This window comes from Lacerta agilis, chromosome 6 (assembly GCF_009819535.1).
Source record: "Lacerta agilis isolate rLacAgi1 chromosome 6, rLacAgi1.pri, whole genome shotgun sequence".
NCBI classification, from domain to species: domain Eukaryota; kingdom Metazoa; phylum Chordata; class Lepidosauria; order Squamata; family Lacertidae; genus Lacerta; species Lacerta agilis.
In genome coordinates this window covers 49,141,495-49,168,085 of record NC_046317.1, presented here as the reverse complement: position 1 = coordinate 49,168,085, position 26,591 = coordinate 49,141,495, and the positions used below count along the sequence as shown (strand labels likewise).

The 26,591-nt window shown below is 44.5% G+C and overlaps 1 protein-coding gene across 1 annotated transcript in view; it reads left to right on the top strand.

The window, feature by feature from the left end:
• The first annotated feature begins 9,314 nt into the window (after positions 1-9,314).
• Positions 9,315-26,591, top strand: part of TULP1 (TUB like protein 1) — a 30,128-nt gene continuing 12,851 nt past the window's right edge. Inside the window, exons 1-6 of the mRNA XM_033152534.1 lie at positions 9,315-9,967; positions 13,645-13,693; positions 21,087-21,219; positions 23,128-23,280; positions 24,089-24,235; positions 25,517-25,630. Of these exons, the coding sequence (XP_033008425.1) occupies positions 9,921-9,967; positions 13,645-13,693; positions 21,087-21,219; positions 23,128-23,280; positions 24,089-24,235; positions 25,517-25,630 (643 nt within the window). The 5' untranslated portion in view covers positions 9,315-9,920. The remainder of the gene's footprint in view (positions 9,968-13,644; positions 13,694-21,086; positions 21,220-23,127; positions 23,281-24,088; positions 24,236-25,516; positions 25,631-26,591) is intronic.

The following is a 26,591-nucleotide window of genomic DNA, read 5'->3' as shown; positions in this document are numbered from 1 at the left end:
CTACAGGTTTTTCAGAGTCCATTTATTTCTCACCAATTGGATTTGAGGTATTGCTACTCAGGCAGACATCTGAATCCTCTCTCTTCCATGCTGCTGGAGGCAAAATAAGTCTATAGCCACAAGTGATATCTATTTCCTCTTTTTCAGTAACTGGAACAAAGGAGCACAGCTGCAGCGTTAAATCTGTGGAAGGGTTCAGTTTTCATGCATTTTGAGGGTGAAGGCATATAACATTTTTAGAGTGGAGAGGGCATATTCAATTTAAAGATCTATTTTCCTCTTTTGGGAAAATGTTTAAAAACCAGTTCCATAAAACTGCAGTGTTAGTTTTGAAGCAAAGAAAAGCCAGCTGCGTTGTGCCAGATTGGCAAGTGCCGGTGGCCTGATCATTGCACATATGTGCACATCAATCCTCACAGCAGTTTTGCATCTTTCTTGCATGTTTACATTTTTAATAAGTTGAGGAAGAATGACTAAAGGCATATGTGCCACTCTAAAAACAAAAAGTGCATAGTGCACCTGAAGAAGAATGAGAGGGTCAAAACTGATGATCAAGACTTCACCCTCTTATTTCTTATATATACTTGGAGTCCAGTAATATTGCATATCCCTCTGTAATGCGCACATAATAGCTAGAAACTAGAAGTCATTCAGTAAAAAAAGAAAAAACCACCTGTTTCCGGCTTTCACCCACCTTTCTTTTCTGCAAAGTAAAAAAAAAAAAAAAATGTCATAAACAAGCTTTCTCCGCCAATTGGGCACCACGCAAAATAATTGTGTTCCGATGTACACGTACAGCAGAAGCTGTTCCGAATCTCACTGTTGGCATTGCCTGTTTTGTTTTCTTTCCAGTACCAGGGTCTAGTTATTAGAAGAAAATGCCTCCAGTGCAATTTTAAGTGGCAAAGGGTGGTGTGGCAGAACTACCGTATGTCTCTCACTAAAACATAGCACAGCAATGTAATACAGTTTCTAATGTGGCACGACTCTGCTGAGTGGAAGGTAATGAATGAGAACAATTTTTATTAAATAGAGTAGAGAGGCAATTACATACTGCTTAAGATAGCACACTGATGGGTGGGGCACAGGTGGTTTGTCCCAAGGGTGTCCTAATGGTCTTTATATCCTTGGAGAGTGGGACCTTCTCAGAACACCTCTTACAGAAACTTAAAGCACTTATCAGTGTTGGGGAAACTGTTTTACCCCTACTTGTGTCAAAAACATGAAATAAAAATAAAATCTGACCTTTTTCCACCATATTGTGGTTTGCTGTTTTCCATATTTCTTTTCTACACTTATAACAAGAAGCTACTGACTTGAAGTAACTTCATTCTGCATACACATGAGTGTCTGGAGGCGGTTGGAGGATGGATGGTGGCTAACAGATTTAGGTTGAATCCTGACAAGACAGATGGCGGGCGGGTATGGGGGACTTCCTGGTCCTGAATGGGGCAACTGTGCCCCTGAAGACCAGGTGCACAGCCTGGGAGTCATTTTGGACTCACAGCTGTCCATGGAGGCGCAGGGCAATTCTGTGTCCAGGTCAATTCTGTGTCTACCAGCTCCACCTGGTACACAGGCTGAGACCCTACCTGCCTGCAGACTGTCTTGCCAGAGTGGTGCATGCTCTGGTTATCTCCCACTTGGACTACTGCAATGGGCTCTACGTGGGGCCACCTTTGAAGGTGACCCGGAAACTACAACTAATCCAGAATGTGGCAGCTAGACTGGTGACTGGGAGTGGCTGCCAAGACCACATAACACCGGTCCTGATAGACCTACATTAGCCCCCAGTAAGTTTCTGGGCACAATCCAAAGTTTTGGTGCTGACCTTTAAAGCCCTAAACGGCCTCAGCCCAGTATACCTGAAGGAGCGTCTCCACCCCCATTCTTCTGCCCAGACACTGAGGTCCAGCACCGAGGGCCTTCTGGCGGTTCCCTCACTGTGAGAAGCGAAGTTACAGGGAACCAGGCAGAGGGCCTTCTCAGTAGTGGCGCCCGTCCTGTGGAATGCCCTCCCACCAGATGTCAAAGAAATAAACAACTATCCGACTTTTAGAAGACATCTGAAGGCAGCCCTGTTTAGGAAGCTTTTAATACTGGATAAATCATTGTATTTTAATATTCTGCTGGAAGCTGCCCAGAATGGCTGGGGAAACCGAGCCAGATGGGCGGGGTATAAATAATATAGTATTACTACTACTACATTCTGTGCCGTAGAGTGGAGAGTACTGCATGACCAATGTACAGCAGGATCCTATGAATGTTTGGAAGTCCCACTGTGATAAATTATTATTTACAACAGCCGATGTAACAAAAAAAGTGTGGGGGGAGAAGTGGATGGAATAAATTGCTACGACACACAGGAATAAGAATGTGAGGACTCACTGGACACAGGTAATAATATCATTATCAGTGTAAATGTCACTGTAGAGATGATTATTTCAAGAAGAATGGAGATTCTGGCTGCAGAGTTGGGGTTATAGTAAGAGTCTGGAGCCCATCAAGTTGCCAAACTCTGTCCATTGTGTAAATAGGCAATCACAGATCATATGCCACAGGCAGAAGTTTTATATAGTGATGCTTTTCAATTATGTCCGTTGTCAAGTGCACAGTGATCAAATATGATCCAGCCTATTGGCCACCCAATTCCCTTTGGGTTGTACTCTCATGCCCAAGGTGATGGAAGAGCAGCACTGGCCCATAGAATCATCTTGCACTTGAAGTGGGTTTCCATGGCATTACATTGAGATTTATTGTAAAACCAACATTGCCTGCAGTATTTAGAAATGGATCTGGTTTCAGTCCTGCATTACAATACAAATGAGAGGTAGATGTTTGTGTATGAGAGACAGACTGACAGAGAATACATCATTAAGACATTCACAGCCCATTAGCTAGATAGAGAAAAACTGTTGCTGTGCCAGTCAAGACAGATCTTTTATTACCGGTAGATTCCCTTAAAAAAAAAAAAAAAGCAACTGCCATTCAAATGTGCTCAGAACTGAAAACAAAGTACAGTAAATGGATACTGCAAATTCATGATGTGGTTCCTGTTGCCTTGGAAAGCACAACCCCAATGTCACCTTCTACCTTTGCACAATCCTGTTAGACATCTTCCCCTGCATTATATCCAGCCCCCATAAAACAGGATTTGGGGGATATTTTCTCAACATCAAAAGCAGGAATCTGATATGCAAGAGTCTGTACACTGCAGTGCAAAGAGTGGTCCCTTGCTTAAATGGTCCACCAAACCAAGGACTCAGCCTCTAAAGATTAAGGGGGTGGGGTGTATATGGAATAGTCAAGTCATGGTGTGGCAGGAGAGGAATTGTTTTGCTAATCTATGCAGCTATAGTTACTCAACAGTGTGGGAATGAATCACATTCTCTAGCTGCATGCCTAAGGCATTGCTTCTGCTAATAGACACATTGGTCTGATGTAGGTATGCGGAACCTTTGACCCTTCGGGGTGTTGCTGAGCTACAATTTCCATCCCTGGCCATTGACCATGCCTGCTGGGACTGGTGGAAGTTGTGGTTCAACAACATCTGGAAAGTCAGAATTTCCGTATACCTAGTCTAAGGTCCCATGGTGTGGTCTGAAGATAGTTAAATTTCTATACCAGCCTTCATCCAAAGACCACAGAGTGGTTTGCAATATAAAAACACAAAAATATATAGCGTGATAACAAAGAAAAATCGTAAACATCCCCCCCCCCCAGTTTTAAAGGCCATAGATTATTTAAGTAGCCAAAGGCCTGGGAGAAGGGTGCCTGACACCTGAAGATAGGTAACAAAGGTGTCATGTGAGCCTACCTTGGGAGATTATTCCACAAGCAGGGAGCCAATGCAAAAAAGGCTTGTTCTTGTGCTGCCGCCCTCCAGACGTCTCATGGAGGAGGTACACAAAGAAGGGTCTCACATGATGATCACAGGCCCCAGGTTGGTTCATGTGGGGAGAGGCAGTCCTTGAGGTCCTTGTGATCTGGAGTCACTAAAGATACATGCGGAAACCAAAGGGAACCAGACCTGGCTGTATTGCCAGTGGAGCTTCCCAGTGCTCAAGTAGGTGTTGTGTGAAGGAAGTGTCCACCCAAAACATTAAGGCAGCACATGGGCACAGTTCAGAATGAAATTGTAAGTATAACAATGTTCTAAGCTGGAAGGACAGAGAACGACTGCTCTGCCATTATACAGAAGGGACTTTGGTTCTTCAGCTTTCCCCCCTCACCTCTGCCCACACACCACCAAATTCCTTGTAGGCAGCTGAAGTTCATGGTAGAAAACTGCCACCTAGTGGGGTAAAGATGCAACTATTTGTGAAAAGAAATCTCTATGTAGGACAAGAAGCTACAGTTAGAACTGGATATGGAATAACTGATTGGTTCAAAATTGGGAAAGGAGTACGACAAGGCTGTGTATTGTCTCCTTGCTTATTTAACTTATATGCAGGATTCAAATATGCGAAAGGTTGGACTGGATGAATCCCAAGACGGAATTAAGATTGCCGTAAGAAATATCAACAACCTCAGATATGCTGATGACACAACCTTGATGGCAGAAAGTGAGGAGGAATTAAAGAATTCCTTTTAATGAGGGTGAAAGAGGAGAGCGCAAAATAGGGTATGAAGCCAAAAAACTAAGATTATGGCCACTGGTCCCATCACCTCCTGGCAAATAGAAGGGGAAGAAATGGAGGCAGTGAGAGATTTTGCTTTCTTGGGTTCCATGATCACTGCAGATGGTGACAGCAGTCACGGAATTAGAAGACACCTGCTTCTTGGGAGAAAAGCAATTACAAAACTAGACAGCATCTTAAAAAGCAGAGAGACCACCTTGCCGACAAAGGTCCGTATAGTTAAAGCTATGGTTTTCCCAATAGTGATGTATGGAAGTGAGAGCTGGACCATAAAGAAGGCTGATTGCCAAAGAATTGATGCTTTTGAATTATGGTGCTGGAGGAGACTCTTGAAAGTCCCATGGACTGCAAGAAGATCAAACCTATCCATTCTGAAGAAAATCAGCACTGAGTGCTCACTGGAAGGACAGATCCTGAAGCTGAGGCCCGGGGCGGAGGGGGTGGGGGCGGAGGGGGGGGCTGGGCAGCACTCCTGCTGGGGGTGACACACCAGGGGGTGGTCCTGCCCACTGGGCTTTTAAAAAACTTTTTAAACTTTTTTTAAAATTCTTTTTAGGCTATTTTCAGCACTGCCGTGGTGGAGCCGCAGGGCCGGCCAGCGAGGAAGGGTGTCACCCCCCCCCCTTGCTGGCCACCCCTGCGGCTCCGCCCCAGCAGCGCCGAAAATATCCCGCCCTTCCAGCGGCGCAGCTTGGCATGGAGGCAAGGGGCGGGCCAGCGAGGTGGGGTGCCACCCCCTCCTCGCTGGCCCGCTCCTTGCCTCTTTGCCGAGCTCCGCTGCTGGCTGGCTTGCGGAGCCGGGGCATGGAGAGGGGTGGGCCAGCGAGGAGGGACATCCCTCCTCGCTGGCCCGTCCCTCTCCCTGCCCCGACTTGCGCTCCGCCAAGGGAGTCCGGGCGGCGGATTTGGAAGTCTTTGCAGCCCGCAAAGACTCCCGAATCTGCCGCCCAGCACCCCTTCATGCAGCGGCTGCTCACGCAGGCACGAGCAGCCGCAGCACGAAGGGGTGCCGCCGCCCGGCACCCCCGGGGGCAGGGCGTCGCATGCGTCATGACATCATGACGCATGCACCGCGATGCCCCGCCCCCAGGGGTGCCTCTTGGCTTCTCCGACCCGGCAGCCAAGGGGCTAAGAACGCCCCTGGCTGAGGCTCCAATACTTTGGCCACCTCATGAGAAGAGAAGACTCCCTGGAAAAGACCTCATGAGAAGAGAAGACTCCCTGGTGTTGGGAAAGATTGAGGGCACAAGGAGAAGGGGACGACAGAGGACGAGATGGTTGGACAGTGTTCTCAAAACGACTGGCATGAGTCTGACCAAACTGCAAGAGGCAGTGGAAGACAGGAGTGCCTGGCGTGCTCTGGTCCATGGGGTCATGAAGAGTCGGACACAACTAAACAACATTTGTGAAAAAAAGACCAAAAGCTGGCTGCTGTAAATTAATTCCATGGAAGGAGAGAAGTTGGAAGATGCACGTAACTATATCTCAGCATCTTCACCAAGATCCAGAGGGAGGTGGTGAGAACAAGGCTGTGAATCACAGTTGTGATAAATGGTTAGTGCAAATGGGGCACTGCTGCACCAATCTCCGCCTGCCAGTTCTGTGCCCAGATTTCTTCTAAATCTAAAGCTTGGGAGTGGAGTAGCACTCTGCATATGACTAGACACCAACTCCCAACAGCCCCAGCCATCATGGCCCAAGTCGAGGATTATGAGAGCTGCAGTTCCGCAACATCTGGAAGGCCACAAGTTCCACATCCCTGCCCCAAAGAATCCTGGGAATTGTAGTTTGGGGGTACGGCTGGGAGGGAAGGCTATCACACACACACACACACCACATTCCCTCACAGAGCTCCATCATGGACTTGCCTTGGGAGAAGAAGTGACTCTGAAACTAGTTTAACTCTCTGGTATGTATCTATCCTAGAATGATAGAGTTTGAAACCGTTTGTTTTCAGTAACAAGCACTGTGATTTCTATCCCACTGATAGGAAATACAAATACATTTTTTTCATAAACTTTCTCACCTTAAAATGTTGGTGAACTACGGGGTTTTCCATTGCTCTGATTCATTTCAATATGTGTTCATGCCAGGGGGCTTTTACAGGGCGGTGCTCTTCTTAGCCCATTTGTAGTTCTCCAATTCCAACAAAAGACTTCTTTCTTTGAAACAGTTTCATGCTTCTTACACACACACCCCTTTTGGGAGACTCGGTGGGTGGGGTTTTACCAAAGCTCTTCGTCCATCTGCAGTCAAATTATCCAATGATGCAGGAGGTTGAGGGAATTCCACTGTAAGGAGCAACTTTCTCTTGTCTGGTTGAGTCATCTGGCTTTATGATGCACTGACTCCGTGCCTGACATGCTGTCATCTGGATTGTGTGAGAGCTGATGTGTGGAAGACCTGGCCTTCATAGCACAGAGTTAGGCAATGTTTTCCAAATCCTGTGAACTGGAATGGAAAATACCCTGGTGGCATTTGATAAATAGCACACAGCAGTATTTAGCATTTGACAGCTGAGTTTTTTGAGATTTCATAAGTGAACCTTATGAAAATAAGATGTCAAGTCCAATGCATTTGAACTATAAGGTACAAATTCCATTTGCAAAATATGAAATTGGTATTCTGTGTTTCTCATTTATAATTTGAGAGAAAATGGCAATTTTGGGGAGTATTAATACTTGTGAATGTTTGTTTTGGCTCTATCCATCATCTTCAAAACTGGGGTGAGCTTGTTGAGTGGAGAGTCTGTTTAATACCTAGCTATTCTAGAGCCTCCTGAAGTTGAGGCTCCAGTACTTTGGCCACCTCATGAGAAGAGAAGAATCCCTAGAAAAGACCCTGATGTTGGGAAAGATGGAGGGCACAAGGAGAAGGGGACGACAGAGGATGAGATGGTTGGACAGTGTTCTCGAAGCTACTAACATGAGTTTGGCCAAACTGCGAGAGGCAGTGAAGGATAGGCGTGCCTGGTGTGCTCTGGTCCATGGGGTCACGAAGAGTCGGACACGACTGAACGACTGAACAACAACAATTCTAGAACAGCAGGTCAGGATGGAGTTAATGTGTCAGGAAGTTGCAGCACACTGTACAATGGTACTTCAGGTTACAGATGCTTCAGGTTACAGACGCTTCAGGTTACAGACTCTGCTAACCTAGAAATAGTACCTCAGGTTAAGAACTTTGCTTCAGGATGAGAACAGAAATCGTGCGGTGGTGGCATGGCAGCAGTGGGAGGCCCCATTAGCTAAAGTGGCACCTCAGGTTAAGAACAGACCTCTGGAATGAATTAAGTACGTAACCAGAGGTACCACTGTATAGTCCTTGTTGGTCAGACTGCATCTCTCATAAGGCGATCAGGGCTGAAATCTTGTACTGGAGAGGCTGAGCGCAGCTCTGCTGAAGGTCTCAGAATAGCTCCCCTAATCTCCAGATGGAGCCACTTCAGCAGAAATGCTTGATCAAATAAATTACACTCTCACCATCACTGAAGAGTCTAAAACAGAGAGATTTGAAAAGAATGGAGGAAAAGGTTCTAGTCTTCCTTGGGAAGAGAGCCTGGCAAGCAGATTTCCTTTTCAGTTGGGACACATTGCTAATAAGTCTGTTTTCTGCTAGGCAAATATAAACAGAGGCTGCTTCCGCATGAGGATCTTCAGTGCTGCTGAGGAACAGCATTTCCACAACTGGCTGTACATGCCATTAGAATGCAATGTGTTGTGTTGTGTTGTGTTGTGTTGTATTTATTGCATTTATACCCCACCTTTTTCTCCAAGGAGATCAGGGTGGTGTGCATGGTCCTCCCCCTCCTCATTAAATTCCCACAACAACCCTGTGAGGTGGGTTAGACTGAGAGGCAGTGACAGGCCCAAGCTTCATGTCCAACTGGGGATTTGAACCCTGGTCTCCCAGCCCCTAGTCCAACGCTCTAACCTGGTAAATGGTGGAGACAGGAAGAAAGGTTTGGTTTCAAGACTTATTCAATCTTAAATAAATAGATAAGAGGCTCTGTAGATGATTTATGAAAAGCATGGGAAACAGACTAAACCATGCCAACTGAAGAATAGTTCTAGGCAGGTATGGGGAAGCTTGCCTGGCATCTTTGCTACATATCTTGAGGTGCCAGGCAAAAACATTCCTCTTCTCCCAGGCCTTTGGCTAATAAAGCAATCTATGGCATTTTAAATTCTCATTTACATCTGTTTTGGCCAGTAATAGAGAATCTTAATCACTGTCCTATGTACTGAATTACCTGACATTTCATATGCTTTCATTTGGACATTTCCCCCATTAGTTTTATTTTCATGACTTCAGATATTGTGGCTCTAACTACAGTGTCAAACCCCACCCCACCCCGAGACTCTTCCTCCATTTGCATCCTGGGCTATGTATGCACTATACATTTAAAGCACATGACCCCCCCCCAAGAATCCTGGGAACTGTAGTTTACCCCCTCACAGAGCTACAATTCCCAGCACCCTTAACTATAGCTCCCAGGATTATTTGGGTTTTAAATGTATGGTGTTTATACAGTTTTGCAATGGAGAGATGCAACTGAAAAGCTGTCCTTGGCTGTGAACAGAGGGGTGGCGGTTTCGGGGGGAGACTCTGGCACACAGGCATGCAAAGTTCCATCCTGGATCTATGGTTTCACACATTTTGCACCAGTCCTTGGCAAGGCAGACACAGTGTTGCATAGTTACAATAATCTTCCCATGGCCCTGTTTAAATGAATTACAGTGACAGATGTTCCATTCTACAGATCTCCCAGGAGGCCTGGCTGGCAGTCCGTCAGCCCCTGAAATCCTATTACCTAGTTTGAAGAAATAAAAAAGTTAATCATCTCCTCTTGCTTCCCAACTCCCTCTCATCACCTGCTTCACGGAGGCATCGCTAACTTCTCTCTCGGTTGCCAAAGAAGCCCATGCTGAAGTTATATGCCGCTGCACAGTGTATATAAATCAAAGATTTAATTTCAAACTGTGGGGGAGATACAGTACTCAGAACGAAGTGCTAGAGCTGCCTTGCAAGGACAGGGCGATGGAAAAGGCAAAGGAGAGCACCCACAGGCCGGCTTCATTGAAGTCTTCCATTTGATTTTCACAGCAAGCAGCTTCTTGTACAGATTTCTTTGATCAAGGCAGCACTGGGGAAGGAAAGAGGAAGGAGCAGTCTTTCCACAGGTCTGCAAGAGAAGCGGCTTTGAATCCCAGGTCTGCATTCCTGCTCTCTCCTGGACCAAGGACCTCTGAAATAAATTAGAGAGGCTGGCTGCTAGCAATGCCCCTCCAGTCAGACATCCTCCGTGAGGTGTGGACATCAGATGGGTAAGTACAAGGACCCTCCATCCTTAGGCATGGGTAGATAGTCACTAGGGGCAACCTGAGCAGGAAGTGAGAAGGGGCCCTATTTTATCAGGTCCTTCAGTGCAGGCTCCAGGGTCTTGTTTTTGTTGGGGGGGGGAGAGGCTTAAGTAAGATGCTCCCACTCATCCCTGCTCTCAAGTGGGCTCACCACCACCTCCTCTTCCTCTTCAGCACCGTCACTGCCATGCATTTGTTTGGCCTCTTCCATTGGGCTCCATCCACACAATTCCCCAGAGGGCAAGGGCAAGGCCAGTGGAGGATATTGCTCAGTCACTGCTTGCATGCTCAGAGGTCGTGGGAGAACAGGCAAGGGCAGCAAGAAGGAGAAGGAAGAGCAGGGTTGGGAGGTTTCAGGGATCAGCCGTGAGTCCCTTTCAGGGCCATGAACCTCAGCAGGCGCCCTGTGAATGTCCTAAGCTCCTTCTGACCTCACCATGGTAGGCGTGGTGGGGAAGCTCTTAGTGAGGGGTGATATATTCTGTTCTAGAGCAGACAAAGAAGATCATTTTTATAAAATAAAATAAAAAAGGATGAATCTGCTGGAGGGGAGGAAGAACACATATATTTTCTGTATGCTGGACACCTTCACTGGGAACACAATCAGCTTTCTGGCACATTGGGACCAAGTGGGTTAGATGTCCTATGGTAGTCACATGGAAGTGTACCATCAATCTCTGGCCTGAATATAAATCTAATGAACAAAAACCGCTTTGAGCCTCTGTGTTTGAAAACATTCTTAGCTCTTAGGCTTGAATTGTAATGAGATTTAAGAAATGCGATATTATTATCCATGCAGAAGAAGAGTTAGGCAAATTAAGAAAAATGAAATGTGGATCTAAGTAATTTAGTCATTTGTTTTGATCTTAGGTTATACAAAGCAATGATCGCTGTAAAGGAAAATTTAGCATTGTACATTATATTTGATTGAATTTTACGTTAAATTGTGTTGTGGAATATGTTGTACTTTAAAGAGGCATAATCTGAATCCTAGAATACTGTTCATTGGGGGAGGGGGTTGATTTGTACTTTAATCAGTATTTCTTCCATCATACAGTTTGGTATGAAATATATATGCATCACCAAGAGTTCCCCTCCTGCAGCTTAAATTCCATTTAATTTATAGGTACTAAGGGAATATAGCAGAACTAAAACAAAAATGAAAGTTCATCCCAGTGTTCTGTTCTTTTAATTGCAAGGCCCTGCCCCTTTGGCTCTCATTGGATCCAGTTAATGTTATTATTTGAGAGCCAGTATGGTGTAGTGGTTAAGAGCGGTAGACTCGTTATCTGGGGAACCGGGTTCGTGTCTCCGCTCCCCCACATGCAGCTGCTGGGTGACCTTGGGCTAGTCACACTTCTCTGAAGTCTCTCAGCCGCACTCACCTCACAGAGTGTTTGTTGTGGGGGAGGAAGGGAAAGGAGAATGTTAGCCACTTTGAGACTCCTTCGGGTAGTGATAAAGCGGGATATCAAATCCAAACTCTTCTTCTAATTTACTTTCATGTGAGTCTCATGAGAATTTACAAATGCCCCATAAAAACAATTAAAAGTACTGTTCAAAACAGTACAGAAATATAGCTAAAGATAGGCTCCCACAACCAAAGTCCAACTAAAAGATAGGCTACTGCCTATAAGTTGTTTGGGACAGTTGGAGATTTGTCTCTAATTTTTAGGAATTACATGCATCTATCAAATATCAAATAACTCAAAGAGCCATTCAGAACGATATTACATTCATTGGTACTTCCCAGCTGTCTTTGTTACGTGTCCATTAAATACCAAGGCTACTGCTTGGAGAAATATCTAACCTACCTTTAGGCCGTATCAATACTCTGAGAACATTTACTAAGCTGAGCCATGAAACAATGTAATGTATGATTTTGGATGGGTTTTACACAAAAACTTCCTCTGCCCCTGCACCAGAAAGTGTCTGAATTTGTGGTGTGCAATATAATGAAAATTAACCACATTCTATGCTGTCCTGACATCTTCACAAAGCTCTAAGAAATTGTCTTGAGATTATTCTATATTAAATTTAATGTTGGGGTAAATGACAAAATATTACTTTTTTATTTAATAGTGCAGGTATGTAAATAGCTAAAAAGGTGACTAGTCATCTCTCATCTCAACCATGAACCCATCTGGTCACTCAGGCAAAGCACAAGTTTTCAGCCTGAGCCTCCCCCTGCCACCATCTTATCTGCTAATCAACCTAGAGCAAACATGGGGAACCTGTGACCCTCCAGAGGTTTACCAGTCCACTACCAGTAAATCCCACTACAACTCCCATCATCCACATGCTTGCTGGTGCAGATGGATGTTCACCAACATCCAGAGTGCCACAGGTTCCCCATCCCAGACCTACAGCACTGATGTAAGGATTTGGACAAGTCAATGGATGTGAAGCTCTTTAGAGCATGATATAAATGCTAAGTATTATTAGTGTGATGGGTTTCGACCCCATTCTAGAAATCTCTATTGTTACTGGCATTTGTTGTGATTCACAGAGATGCCCGCCACCAAGAAGGTGTGGTGGCTCAAGCAAGGGGAGGTCAGAAGATTATGGTTTCAAAGGCACCAGCACCTTGGAGGGAGTCCAAGGTGTGGGTTCAGGACCATGGAGAGTGCTCATGCAGCTGAAGCCAAAGATCCAAGTTGCCTTACCAAATCTTGGTTTTATAATGAGGCTAGGTCATCACTAACAGGAGGCCCCATCCACTGAGGGCTGCCTTCTGGCTAGTTATAGGGCCACTGCCTTCTGCTCCAGCTATTGACTTGTTTGGGTTAATGAGGTTTCTCTGGTGGTCTTCAGGGCTCTCTTGACATCCCAAGGAGTCAGACCACTAGCCATCATAGTCCAGTGACAGAGATGGCTCCTCCGGGAAGCTCTGGTGTCTACAAGCCCACATGGGACAGTCTAGGAACTAGAACTATCTCCTTTTCAGATCTGCAAAATGTCTTTGAGGAGCTGTGTTGGAGAGCCATCACATCAGTCATGTGGAAAATACAAAAAACTTGTGGGCATGAGCAGCACTGATTCCACAACAAAATCCCTTCTGGAAGCACCTGTGAATTTCTGGAAGCACCCTAGATATGCTATAATGCCACCTGCTGACATGAGAAAGGATTGCACATAGTTTCTGGGCACCATGGCTGTGCTCAGACTCATTTAATTATTGGATGGTATCATGACATGGAATGGGACGTGGGTGGCGCTGTGGTCTAAACCACTGAGCCTAGGGCTTGCCGATCAGAAGGTCAGCAGTTTGAATCCCTGCAATGGGGTGAGCTCCCATTGCTCGGCCCCTGCTCCTGCCAACCTAGCACATCAAAGTTCAAGTAGATAAATAGGTACCGCTCCGGCGGGAAGGTAAACGGCATTTTGCCAGAAGCAGCTTAGTCATGTTGGCCACATGACCTGGAAAAACTGTCTGCAGACAAATGTCGGCTCCCTCGGCCAGTAAAGCAAGATGAGCATCGCAACCACAGAGTTGTCCATGACTGGACTTAACTTTCAGGGCTCTTTTATCATGACATGGCTAGGAATTCCTCCATAAATATGTTCAGGTAGTAACCTAAAGTAAGTCTGTCTAATACATCATATTTGCTTCCCCTGTCTTCCTCTCCATCTTCCCTCAGTGCAAGTGAGGAACCTGGGAGCCCTCAGCAGCAGAAACTTAATAAGCAGGTAGGAAAATCTGTCCCACCCACCCTTATTGCCTGGTTTCTTTTCTAGGCTGCAATGTATCTGTCTAAGCTTTGGTGCTCCTATTACAGCAGTGGCTAATGTTAGTTGTTTGAGCAGGTGTGCGAGATCATGTCCATGTCTAGCAATGAACTGGAGTGATGCTACATTTCTTCTGAGCAACTGATGATTTTGCAAAAAAAATAAAAAAATTGAGAAAGGCAATTGCTACATAATACACCCTTGTGCTAATTAATTGAAACAATGAATTTAGTAGTTTATTGTACAAAACTCACATGTACAAAACTCACATTACATTAGTAACAGATATGACCTCTACTATTTTTAAGCAGCATTTGAACACGGTTTGGCATGGAGTCTACTAGTTTCAAGCAGTCACTGTTGATTTTTGGATCCCTGTGCCACACTTGAATCAGTGCCTGAATGAGCCTCTGCATAGTCGTACAGTCTACAGCACAGAGGCAACATTTGCATATAGCCCACAAATTCTCCATGGGATTTACATCCAGGGAATTCCCTGGCCCATCAAGTACCTGTATTTGCTGCTCTATCATGAATTTCTTCACCACTTTCAGTGTGTGACAGGGGGCTAGGACCTGCTGCAATATCCCAGTACCATCAGGGATATCTTTTCCAGCTCTGGAATAACTCTCTTTCATAGAACCTCAGTATATTGTGGCGAGTGCATCATTCCTTCTATTGGCTGCAGGCTTCCGACACCATGATGATCAACTGACTTTTTGTGTTTGTTTTGAGTACAGGATTATGAGTAAGATAGAAAACATGCTTTGTTTCAATTAATTTGCACAAGGGTGTAGCAAAGGTGAGTTCCCTGGACCTAATTATTACCATGAAGCTGGACAAAGGTGCAGGAAATTTCTGCAGCTCATGCTTCAAGAAGGTATATAGTGCAAGAAATTCCTCAAAGTATATCTCAGTGAAGACTGGTTTATCTCAAAAACATCATTTTGAATGTGCTTGAAGATTGTGGGCCCAGTGGGGTCACAGTAACCAAGCCCAAACCTTTCTTATATTTGTACTGCACATTTTCTCCAAAAGAGCTCGGGGCAACAGATATGCAGGAGGTTGTCCCTTATGCTGAGGGACGGTAACTAAGTCAAGGACACTCGGTGATCTTCATGGTTAAAGTGGACATTTGAACCCACATCTCTCCAGTACAGATCTCTATCCATTACCCCACAGTGACTCCACTGTAGAAACATCTAGTCCAGGTCAGATCTTGGACCAGGTCAGATCTTGGACTTCCTTAGGCATAGGGTTGGATGAGCCAGTCTGAGCCAATGAAATAATTTGTTTACCTATAGTGCGGCACAAGAAGACCATAGGTGTCCCCAGGAGCTAGGTTGCAGCTTTGCATCACCACCTATTTCCCAATGTTTCCTGCGCAAGACATCTGACTTCCAGTTTGATTAATCATATATATATAGCCCTTGATAAATGGGATTAGATGCAGGGCACCTAATCTGATCCATCTGCTTCTTCCTCTGCACCGTAGCTCTGAGTGACCTCAATCTCAGAAGAACAGAGTTGTTGTTACAGGCTATTTATGAGCACCTTTTGGCTCGCAATACTCGTTCTATACTGCCAGTGTTTCATAGGTAAACACAGCCATATTTGTCATGGTCTTCTTACTCTGTGTGTGAGACGGTATACTGGTGAGCTGTCCACTGGTCCCTCAAATGCAATATATTGTTCAGGACACCCACATTTAGGCACATGTATGTATATGCATCTGACTGTGCAGATGAGTTGAGGTCTAGTGTCATTTTAATCCTTCCCTCTAATTCTGGTGTTCGGGCAGTGAGTGCCATTGTTTATGTAGCTAGAATGCGACCACTGATACTAAAAAAGGAAGGTATCAACAGGCTTGGGAGTGGGGGAATCAAAGTTTGCAGAAGTACCAAAAACTGTTGTTGTTTTTAAAAAAAATATCAAATGGGGGGGGGGTATGCGAAACAGCCCAATGAGGAATGAGCATGCTCAGTGTCCATGGAATGCTGACTGATTCCTGGACTGGGAAGCAGAATACTGAGTGGGAAAGGAACATTCTCAAAAAGAGCACTCCACATATTGTGTGTCTGCAGCTTATGCCCTTTCCGGAAGCCAATATGAAAGTTTAAAGCTGCTGAGGCTCTAAGATGATTCTTTTTAAATAAGAGGCGGCTGAAACTATTGAGACACACAAGCCTTTAGATGACATAAAGAAAGAAGGTGGGACATATCACTCTCCACTAGCATCCAACTTGTGCCTTCCTTTTATTACACAACAAGTGGGAGGTGCAACAAAATGTTGCAACATGGAGTGTTCCTGTCAAGGACATCTCTCTCTCTCTCTCTCTCTCTCTCTCTCTCTCTCTCTCTCTCTCTCACACACACACACACACACACACACACACACACACGTGCTCATTCCTTACCTTACAAAAGGTCTTCTAGTAACACTAATGGTCATAGTGTTTCTGTACAATGCAAATCCCTACAGGGCTTCAGTTACCTAAGCACTTCCATAAACAGATGAGGTGGCCAGTTCAGGCAGAGTTAAACATCTTCCAATATTTAAAGGAAATGTGAAAATGCTCCCAAGGTAGACTGAAGGAATCGATCGCTATACACAAGCTCTCATTGAACCCTTTAGAAAGAAAATAATGCACAATACAATCCCTCCCTCATGGGTTTAAAACATTTATTTTCTTTGAACTTACGTATACTAGCTATTTCCAGCTACAGTGTAATTTTAAAAAGTAAATGAATATAAGAAAAATGAATATATATGCTTCCCCTCAGGCTAAAATATTGTATTTGGAAGGAAGTCAATCTCCCCGTTACATGCAACAGAGAGAGGGAAATTACGACCCTTCAGTTGTTGAGTAAGAAGCTCATATTGTAACAATGCTGAGATAAATTATACCTGCATATGCCAAGAGTTCTCCATATTGGAGTGCAATATTTTCTACATAGCGGTGTTCCTTTTTTAACCTGACCAAGTTAATAAACATCTTCTTGTTTCCCTGTTTGCCATCAATTGGGGACCTGGTTGGTAAGTTGTGTTATTCTTGCTGTTGTTATTTTTATTAGGGTGCTTTGAATATAACATTCTATAGTCTGTCAGTCTTCTGCTATATATTTTGTTTGCTCTGCATTTGGGCACCTCAACAAAAATTTTATAATGAGATTAGCGTGGTATGAACTCTGCTTGTCAAGTTTAAGAAGGCATATTTTATTGCAATTTATGCTTTTCTCTGCACTGGAAGAAGGTCAAGGTTTTATCCACCACCACTGCAAAATATAAGTCTTCAGTAGATTATTTTTGTGTAGGTGTGGAGACACTACAGATGTTACCTCTGTGAGGAACATTCCGGCACAGCTTCTGGCTTAAATTAGTAATATGGTTCTGCTCATGCTATGTTGTTTATATGTGAGAAGCTGAGGTAAATGTCCTCATGTTTTCTCACTCCCTTCAACTTCACATCCTGTCATCTGGAAGTACTGTTACCAAAAACTGGATGTCAAATGTTAACCATGAATCTTGGCTATTGAATATTCAGTGGATATTTAACTTCAGAAGTCACAGTAGAGTGTTTACGCGGCAATGCTATGCTCACTTCCTTTGGGAGCAAGCCCTGTTGGATTCAGTAACTTCTAAGTAAACAAGTATAGTAATGTGATGTTAGCAAAGTAACTTCTCTCAAAACTCTAATAACCTTTACCTCAGAGAGGTGACATGTTGGTTTATTATTGTTTCTGAAGTAGTGAGGTCCATGTAAAAACGCTTGACACAGATGTCTAAGAATGCAGCCACACCAGTTGCTAATGGTGGTATTTTTTAAAAAAATCCTTCGTGAAGATTAGCCATCTTATCTTTTTGAGTCAAGTTGTTCTTCAGCATTTCCACAGTGAGCCATTCCTACTTTTCTTAGAAATCAGTACCTTACCTTACTCCCTTCTACAAAAACATTGTTGTGGTGCTGCCATTTCAGTATTTCAGGAAACTAGTAGCTGGTTCATATGGTTCTTTGAGCCTCTTCAACTGACAATAACATGTCATGGGGTGACCTAGGTTCAGAGGTCTCCTCATACTGCATTCAGACACACTGGCACAACAACTGCACTCCTCCCAGCTGCCTGGATATCATGACTTAAATACACACCAGTGGGTTGCTGTTTTTAGTTGCAATTTTGTTAAAACTCCCAATAACCATTACCTCAGAGATGTGTTGTATGTACTGGCAGCTGGATAGAGGACACCGCACCAACAACTGGAGCATATGGCAATATTGACTTTAATCTTGCAGCTTTCTGGGAAACCCCCACACACTATTTCAGCATACACATTTGCATTTTCTGCAACATATTTAGAGAGCAATACACATTCATCACCCTATGGCAAAAATTCCAGCTGAGTCAATAGAGCTGAGTAGCACCCTTCCTTATTCGCTTTTTTACCACTACAGTACATAAACCAGACTGTTTAGTTTCTCCATAGGTATCAGTGAGCCACCTAGTGGTGCTAATTGTGATGCAGCCTAAAATAATTTAGATGGGTGTATTTGGCTCTGCCCTATTCATCATTGTTCAGTAGCTGTGTGGTTTCGTCACATTTTCGTTGGTTGCTTGGCTGTGAATTAAAACATGCTCAATAGTATTGGGGTGACAGGAGCAAATTTGTTAACTACAATTATTTTTTTAAAAAAAACATTGACTTGAGATAAATGCAAAACAAAGTATTGTTTTCTTTTTTAAAGTCTCTTCCCTTTTCTCTTCAGCTTAAATTATTATTATTATTATTATTATTATTATTATTATTATTATTATTATTATTTGAATTTATATACTGCCCTATACCCGGGGGTCTAAGGGCAGTTCACAGAATAAAATCAAGATATAAAACCACAAAATACCTAATAAAAATAAAAACAGCAACCCAATATTCCCCCAAAACATTTTAAGAGGGCATAGGATGTAAATCGGATCAACCAAAGGCCTGGTTAAAAAGGAACGTTTCTGCCTGGAGCCTAGAGGTGTATAATGAAGGCACCAGGCGAACTTCCCTGGGGAGAGCATTCCACAGACGGAGAGCCACTTCTAGCCTTGATGATTATAAGACACCTCACCATGATAATGTGCTTATGGTTTATTCCCTATTTAAAAACAAAAACAAAAAACCCAGAAGCCACATAAAAAAGACCCTAAATCTCTTTTCGTTTGTACTAACCTTATCATTCTAAAGGCATGATTCATGAGTTTTAAGCATGTGGGATTGGCAGGAGTGGACTGGTTTTGCATATTGTCTGCATGGGGCTTGTCTGTTTATTCTGACACACACCCAGTTACTATCCTGGTGCCTACAAGGCCCTCCTCAACTAAGGGCTGTGTGTGTCATCTACTCCTCCCTGCATGGTTCAGTTGTGAGTGGGCCTGAGTTACTACATCTTTTTGCGCATTGCAAATATGAGAGTACTTTGTTTACTTCACGGTTTTGATTCAGGGCCAACTCAACTCGCTTGCTTTTGTAAGCATCCAAAGCATGTTGCATATGCACACATATTGTGTGGCTGGTTCATGTTCTCACCAGCAGATGCCAAGATGGAGAAGGGAGGGGGGGTGGAAATCTGCACCCATTATAAATGAACCAGTTTAGCAATTTTTCTTATTTTCCCTTTCCATTTTCACCTTGGGATTATTTTAATAGCAAAGAATCAAAATGTAAACTGAGTGGCAAGAAAGACATTAAGGTCAGGAATATGTTAAAGTAGTCATTTATTGCTGAACGGAGGAAAAAGAGGAACAAGATTTGCATTAAAACTGCACGTGCTGATTTGTATTTACAGATTCAATTTTAGAAATAATTACTGTAATTTAACTAGAAAAGCAGTACATCTCACTACAGACCTGGTGATCTGTGCCCTTTGTTGGCCTGCTCTATTGATGGGCAACTTCAAAGCCCCTGCTTATTGTGGGCCTTTTCTTTTTTTAAAAAATGTTGGATTTGGCCCAGATAGCTTGTCAAATGAAAAAGGTGGACAGTCTCTTAGGAAGGATACTTACTTAGGAAGGTGAAGGAATAATAGTCCTGGAGATGAGCATGACCACGGGGAGTCATGCCCAGCCTTCTTTTGGCTTATAAATCAGTGCTGCTCATTTGAGTCACCTGAATGTGAGAGTGTTTCCAACAGTGCCCCATCCCCACACTTTGTCATCAGTTTACTTTGCTGCACAATTTTCTTTCCGTTGTTGCCTAATATCAGGGCAGAGAAGAGCAGTGGGAATAGTAATGCTCTCGCTCCCTCTCCGCTCCCAACGCACACAGCCCTCATCCTTTTTATTGGACCGTGGTGGTCGGTGCCCATTGGTAGTGGTGGAGCAGAAGGCAGAGAGGTGGAGCCAGAGTCCATGACAGGCAGCCCTGCCCCCTGATTGGTTGTATAATAAGGAAGCAGGCTGAGGTTGGTGGGACAGGGACCCATTCACCCCTACAGACCAGGCTCCACTGCTACTAGATTTTATTAGAAAGTTCATGTGTTATCCACAATTTTCATAAGAAATGTGCCTTATACCAGGTCAGACTATTTGTCTATCCTAATGCAGTACTGGCTCTCTGGGGTCCCCAGCAGAAACCTTTCCCTCACCTGGTACCTTTTAACTATAAGATGCCAGGATTGAACCTTCCACATTCAATGCCTCTGCTCTGCTCTGCTACAGAGGTCTCTCCACATTCTGGTTACATAGGAGAAGTCCAGCATGTCTGAGCATGTTTTGGATCAGTGGTTCAATCAGGGCAGGACTTTGAGGCTGATGTCCAGGGTCCCCAAATGCAGCAGGGCTAGCTTACCACATTTAGAAGGAAGGGTACGCTACTGTCATCTAAAGATGGAGCCTCCACATAAGTCTAAAATTACTGTACTATGCCACTCTCTCCTGAGTTTACAGGACCTTCTCTGTTGCAAAGCTTAGGGCAACAAGATGGTAAAGATTTCAACACACCAGTCAGGTGAACATAAGAACATGAGCAGAGCCAATTGGATGAGGCCAATGGCCCATCTAGTCCAACACCTTATTCTCATGGTAACCATCAGGGCTTGCTTCCTTCTCTCAAAACTGGGGCCCCTTTCTAACAAGAATGGGGCACAAGTTTATCAAAATAAGATACACTGTTTATGGGCTATGCTTGCTGTGTAGGCTTTGGACTAACTTTTCCCCAAAGCCAATTCCCCAAAGCCTCCCAACCTACTATCAGAGAACAAGCCAGCACATCACCAGACTACTCTCAGCAGTTGTGTGGAAGAAGGTCATTTGGGGGGCCATTTCAGGAGAGATATGTTCCATTGGTTTTCACAACCCATGTTCCTTCATGCAGCCTCACCTGCTGGAGCAGAAGCCAAAGAAGAAACGGCAGGAGGCTACTTCACTGGAGGCCAAGCCAAAAAAGACCAGAGTGAAAAAGCAGGAGGAATCAAGCCCTGCGGAAGAGCCAAGTGCCCCCCGACCAGGTAAGGGACACAACCAATGTTCCAGGAATTGTGGTGTGTTAGCACAGGAAGCTGCCATATGGTGATCCAGACCACTTGTCCCCATATCTGGCAGTGGCTCTCCAAAACCTCCCCCAAGAGTCTTTCCCAACCATGCTACCAGTTATGAAACCCTATGATTGCAAAGCCTGTGATCTAATACTGAGCAATGGGCTCTCCCCTTTTCAGGTACCTGCTCACAGAATAATACCCTACACCCCACAGCCAAACCAGAAGTATGGCAGTGTCATCTCAAGCACTGGTCCACAAACAAGTTTCATTCCGGCCCTACTGCTGTCTCCATCAGCCAGCAGGCACACAGGGGCTGGCTCAGGTGGCAGCACTTTGCATGGCTGGGTTGCGAAAGGTGATTTAGGCTGCAACCCTAATGCTAGCTACTGCCCAGAGGGGTTTATGATGGTGCCACATCTACAACCCTGCCATGCATAGTGGCTAGGGCAGAAGCTAATGCTTTTTCCTCCATGTGTTTGCTTTTTCACTATTTGCTGCTGGTGAGATGCTGAGGAGGCCAGAAGTAAACTCACTGAGAAACAAAGGAGCTGGGGAGAAGTGCTTTTCAGGAAGGAAAGACTGGATTGGGATCAGCTCAGTTTCCTCCTCCCACTCGCTCCTACAAGTACTTTAAATACCCATTTTGTAGGAATTTGGCATGAGCCCACTTATGCCATGCTCTTGGAGCACCTTTCCTCCTTGCTTTCTAGGCATGGTCCACATTTTAAAACTCCATGTACAAACACCCCGAATAGCCGTTTGCTCTGGTTCAGCCAGTTTTTGCAGAGAAAGCTCCAGAGGAAAAGAAAGGGTGCTCGGACACAGAGCTTTAAAGTGCAAACCTGTGCTTGGAAAGAGCAGGGATAAGCCCTCAGTTTGGCCCTTACCCTGATGTTGCAGCCATAGTGCAGTCGCAGTGTCCTAATCTGCTTCATCCAGGAGAGGGCAGAAACACAACAGGCAGGCAGCTCAGCCAGAAGGACATTGCACACAGCCCCTCACACCACTGGCTCCTGTGAAATCATCATTTTACCACAAAGCTTCCTGGCATTCCTTCTCCTCAAATGAGAGCACAGGGCAAACTCTTTCTGTTCTCACACAGGTAAGGTGTTTGCCACTCTCCCAATGGCCCAGCTGTGAGAGTGCTTGTTCCCAAAACACCCATTCTGTGAGTTACTTGCCGCTCCTCCAGATGACCTGTTTATCGCATCAATCATTCTGATTTGCTTGCACAAAGCTTACATGGAGGTTCGATTACAACTGCTCTTTATTGAACGTTGATCGGCATTCATCCTGATTTTCTTGCAGGAAGTTTGTGTGTCTTCTTTGATAGTTGTTCATTCATTCTGTCACTTTCCAAACTACAACAGGTCTGATGCTGTTTAAAAATAGATTTCTCATGCTAGGGAGACAGGGCGCTTTAAATCCAGTTCCCCAGTATGTATGTAAATCCCTCCTGCAGAATACTGACAGTCTTGGAGGCACCCTTGCACTTTATAAAATATGCAGCCTCACGAATCCTAAGACTGGCTCTCAAACAGGTCATTTTCACATCACATCACTGCACCACCACCACCCCATAGAAACACAGGAAACTACCTTGTACCGAACCAGACACTTGGTCCATACAGCTCAATATAGTCTACATGGATAGGCAGAGGTTCTCTGGGATTTCAGTCAGGGAATCTTTCCTGCAGATGCTGGAAATGAAATCTAGATCCTTCTGCATGTAAAACTGATGCTCTACCACTGAGCTACAGCCCTCCTCCCTCCTGTTATCTGCTACTGTATGTGCACCCCTAGTGCTCTTTTCTCATCCATCCTGACTCCGGTGCCTTTTGTCAGAAGACATCTGACTCTGGTGTCTTCTGTCATAAGCTGCTGTCAAAAAAGCGAGAAAGAAAAAGGAAGAGAAGCCAGAAGAAGAAGGTGAGAAGGACCCACCTGCCAAATGCACCAAAGAGCCCAGGAAGAAGAAGGAAGCTGCCTCTTCTCATCTCATTGTGACCAAGGCATCAAAAAAGAAACAAGGTAAGGTGCTCCCCATTCTATGCTCCAGCCAGTGTTTTGAGCAGCAGCAGAGGATGCTCCATTTCCCTGCCTCTAATTTGCCGCTCTTGAATGTTTTTCTTTAAGAGATTTGAGGGGTGAGTGTGCGGAGGGCAGAGGCTGTTATGCTAAAAGTCTCCCAGAGCAGAAATGCACGTCAAAGTTTCAGTTTTTCAATGTGGCTGCACATTTGTCATTAAAAGTGTGCACTCCATTTGTTCATCCATTGTTATGGTAAAAAAGAATGAATGGTAATTTGTGTGAATGGAAATGAAATGAGCATTCATTCGTTTGTTTGTTCATGGGAGCCCTTTTTCTTAAATTGTTCTGCATCAAAGAAATAATCTAGGACACTATGTACAGTTCACAGAAAGGTCACAGAGACATCTGTTCTGAAGCAGAAGAGGCAGAGGTGCAATTATTGATAAAATGAATAGTTAATGAAACATAATTAGTATTAATCCATTAATTAGTATTAATCCATAAGCAACTTGCCAGTCCTCTTTCCACCACCTCCACCACCTTGCTCTGTCCTGTCTCCTCTTCTTCCTCCTTGAAACCTCTTGGAATCTCCACCCCCTCCTTTGGGTTACCATCACAGGGAGGTAGGTTATAACAGCAATGGTTGTTTATGCAGTGTTGAAGTCCTGAGCTCCAAAACTAAAGGAATACATCAAGGTGCAATGCCTCTGGGTTCTGTTCATAATAACATTTGCTGTATCAATTGATGTGGTTGATTCCTCTCATTTCCCTTCCTTAACTGCTGTTTGTCCAAATTTCAAACTTCTAGAGGACTCTGATGAAGAAGAAGAAGATGATGATGATGAAGAGGCGGAAGATGATGTAGAAAGCGAAGATCCTCCAAAGAAACCCAAAAGGAAGATCCACAAAGATGCTCCATCTGCTGGCATTAAGGAAAGGAAGCCCAAAAGTAAAGGTCAGTGGCTTTCAGTAGCCATCTTTAAGCCATAGATACTGGTTGAAGAGTCACTTCCTATTCCTTAGGAGCCCCTGGGAACTGTAATTCTGTGAGGAAGAACAGGAATCAGTCTCACAGTAGACATCCAGATGCCTGTGGGAAACCCACAAGCAGGATTCGAACACAGGTGCGCTCTCTCCTCCTGTGGTTTCTAGCAACAGGTATTCAGAAGCACCGCTGCCTTCAACTGTGCAGGCGGAGCATAGCCATCATGGCTAGTAGCCATCAATAGCCCTCTCCTCCATGAATGTGTCTACTTCTCTTTTAAAGCCATCAAGGTTGGTGGCCATCATTGCCTCCCGTGGCAGAGAGTTACACACACACACACAGAGGCACACATGACTTTTATGTCCTGCAGGAAATATGGTTAAGGAAGGACATTTGAGGGTGAGCTACAATGGAGACTCATATGTTTTGCAATCACCTCCCCTTTCTCATCCTATAGTCATCCTTTTTCTCCTTCCCCTGCTTTCTGCTCATCACCCATATGTTTAGATTGAAGCCAGGCTCCATCAACCACCTACTAATGCCCCTGAACTATTTCCATTCCAGCTGGTCATTGCAAGAAATACTATTTATCTTAAAATAATTTGTGCCCAAGTTTGCTTTTTTTCTTCTTCCCTCCTTGTGCCTTTCTCCTTTTGTCTCATGACTTTTAGATTATAACCCTGCAGGCAAGGAGTGTCTTGTCTTAATTGATTGCTTCAGCCTTTTTGGCTGAAGAGTGGGCACAAGAGCATTAAATGAATAAAAACTGTTACCTTTCTTCAGCAATGTTTCTCCATTTTTATTGTTTCTTTGAGTCTCATCAACTTCTGTTGCACTGCATTTTCCAGGCATAGGCCATGCAGTTTAAAGCTTTGCGTTCAAGAGGAGCTGTTGTTATTGTAGTCCCAGCGCTTTCTCCAGGGGAAACCTGCATTTCACCACTGAATCAGAGCAAGTGTCCATCCACAGAAAACCCAATTGTCATTTGCCCCGATTCAGCGGTAAAACGTGGGTCTTCCTGGGGAAAGCACCAAGACAAAAAACAAACAAACAACACTGCTCAGACATGCAGCTCTAAAGCTCAAACCTTTGCCTAGAAAGCTGGCAGAAAATGAAGTCTGGATGAGCCCCTGCTGTATCCTCCTCCGCCCCATCTGCCCCAGTCCATCTCCCTTGACTGCTCTCTCTTCAGCCACTTTCTTCTCCAACATCTTGGTGAAACCCTTTATTAATCATTTCCCCCTTGGACAGGAGACAAAGCTGAAGCTGATATCAAGACAAGAACTGTCAAGACGCTGAAGAAGGAACCAGTGTCTGTGTTCCAAGTCAATGGGGACAAGAAGGAGAAAAAAGTTAAAAAGAAAGGTGAAACCTGCCCCCCACCCTGCACTGAGATCAGCTTTGTGGTTCCCCCAGCTCCATCTTCTGCAGGATTCCCTAGTTTAGCTGTTGGTGACCATACATTTAAAGCAGGATTATACCACTTTAGCCAATCATGGGTTCCCCCCAGGAATTTTAGGAGCTGTAGTTTGTTAAGGGTGAGAGTTGTTATTCCTCTCAAATAATTTGGGTCTCCCAGGGCAAAACTGCACAGTGGTTTTGGGGCAGTGGGGGAGGAGGGAAAGCTACTGGAGAGGACCTTCCCCTAGCACAGGCATGTCCAACAGGTAGATCGTGACCTACTGGTAGATGTTTGTCCCCTCAGCGATCTTCCCTCCCTCCCCAAAAAAGGGGGGAAACAACTTTGGGTTCCTAAAAAAAAGCTCAACAACTTTGATCCATCCAACGACAACGGGTAGATCACTGCCAGTTTTTTTTTATACTGTGAGTAGATCGCAGTCTATTGTGAGTTCAACGTCCCTGCCCTAGCACTTCTCTGCTCTAGAGGGTACCCTACTGAGGTGGTTTTTCCAGGCTCACCACCACCACCAAAGGTTACAGGGCTCTTGTTGTAAGGTGTTTGCGTAACATCAAATTTGAACTTTCAAGGTTCCAGAGGAAGGATGATAAAAGTCCCACGCACCCCACCTTCCTGAGGACTACATAACACTTGCATGCCCTGAGGGGGTGGCGGAAGATCCAAAAGACCAGATCAAAGAGCTTGTATCCGTCAGAGAGAACTCTCTGTTCTGTATTTTGTAGCATTTGCATTTTAAATTGTAAACTACTTTACGGTGCTGGGGGGGGGGACGTTTATAAATGGGTCAAGCAATCTCTTATTTTTTCTAAAAGTTAAGTTTACATGGATGCCATGGTACCATGCAAAGATAAATGAACTAGGGGAGGAACCAAAATGTTAATTTAGAGCTGTGTAGTGAAAACCAAA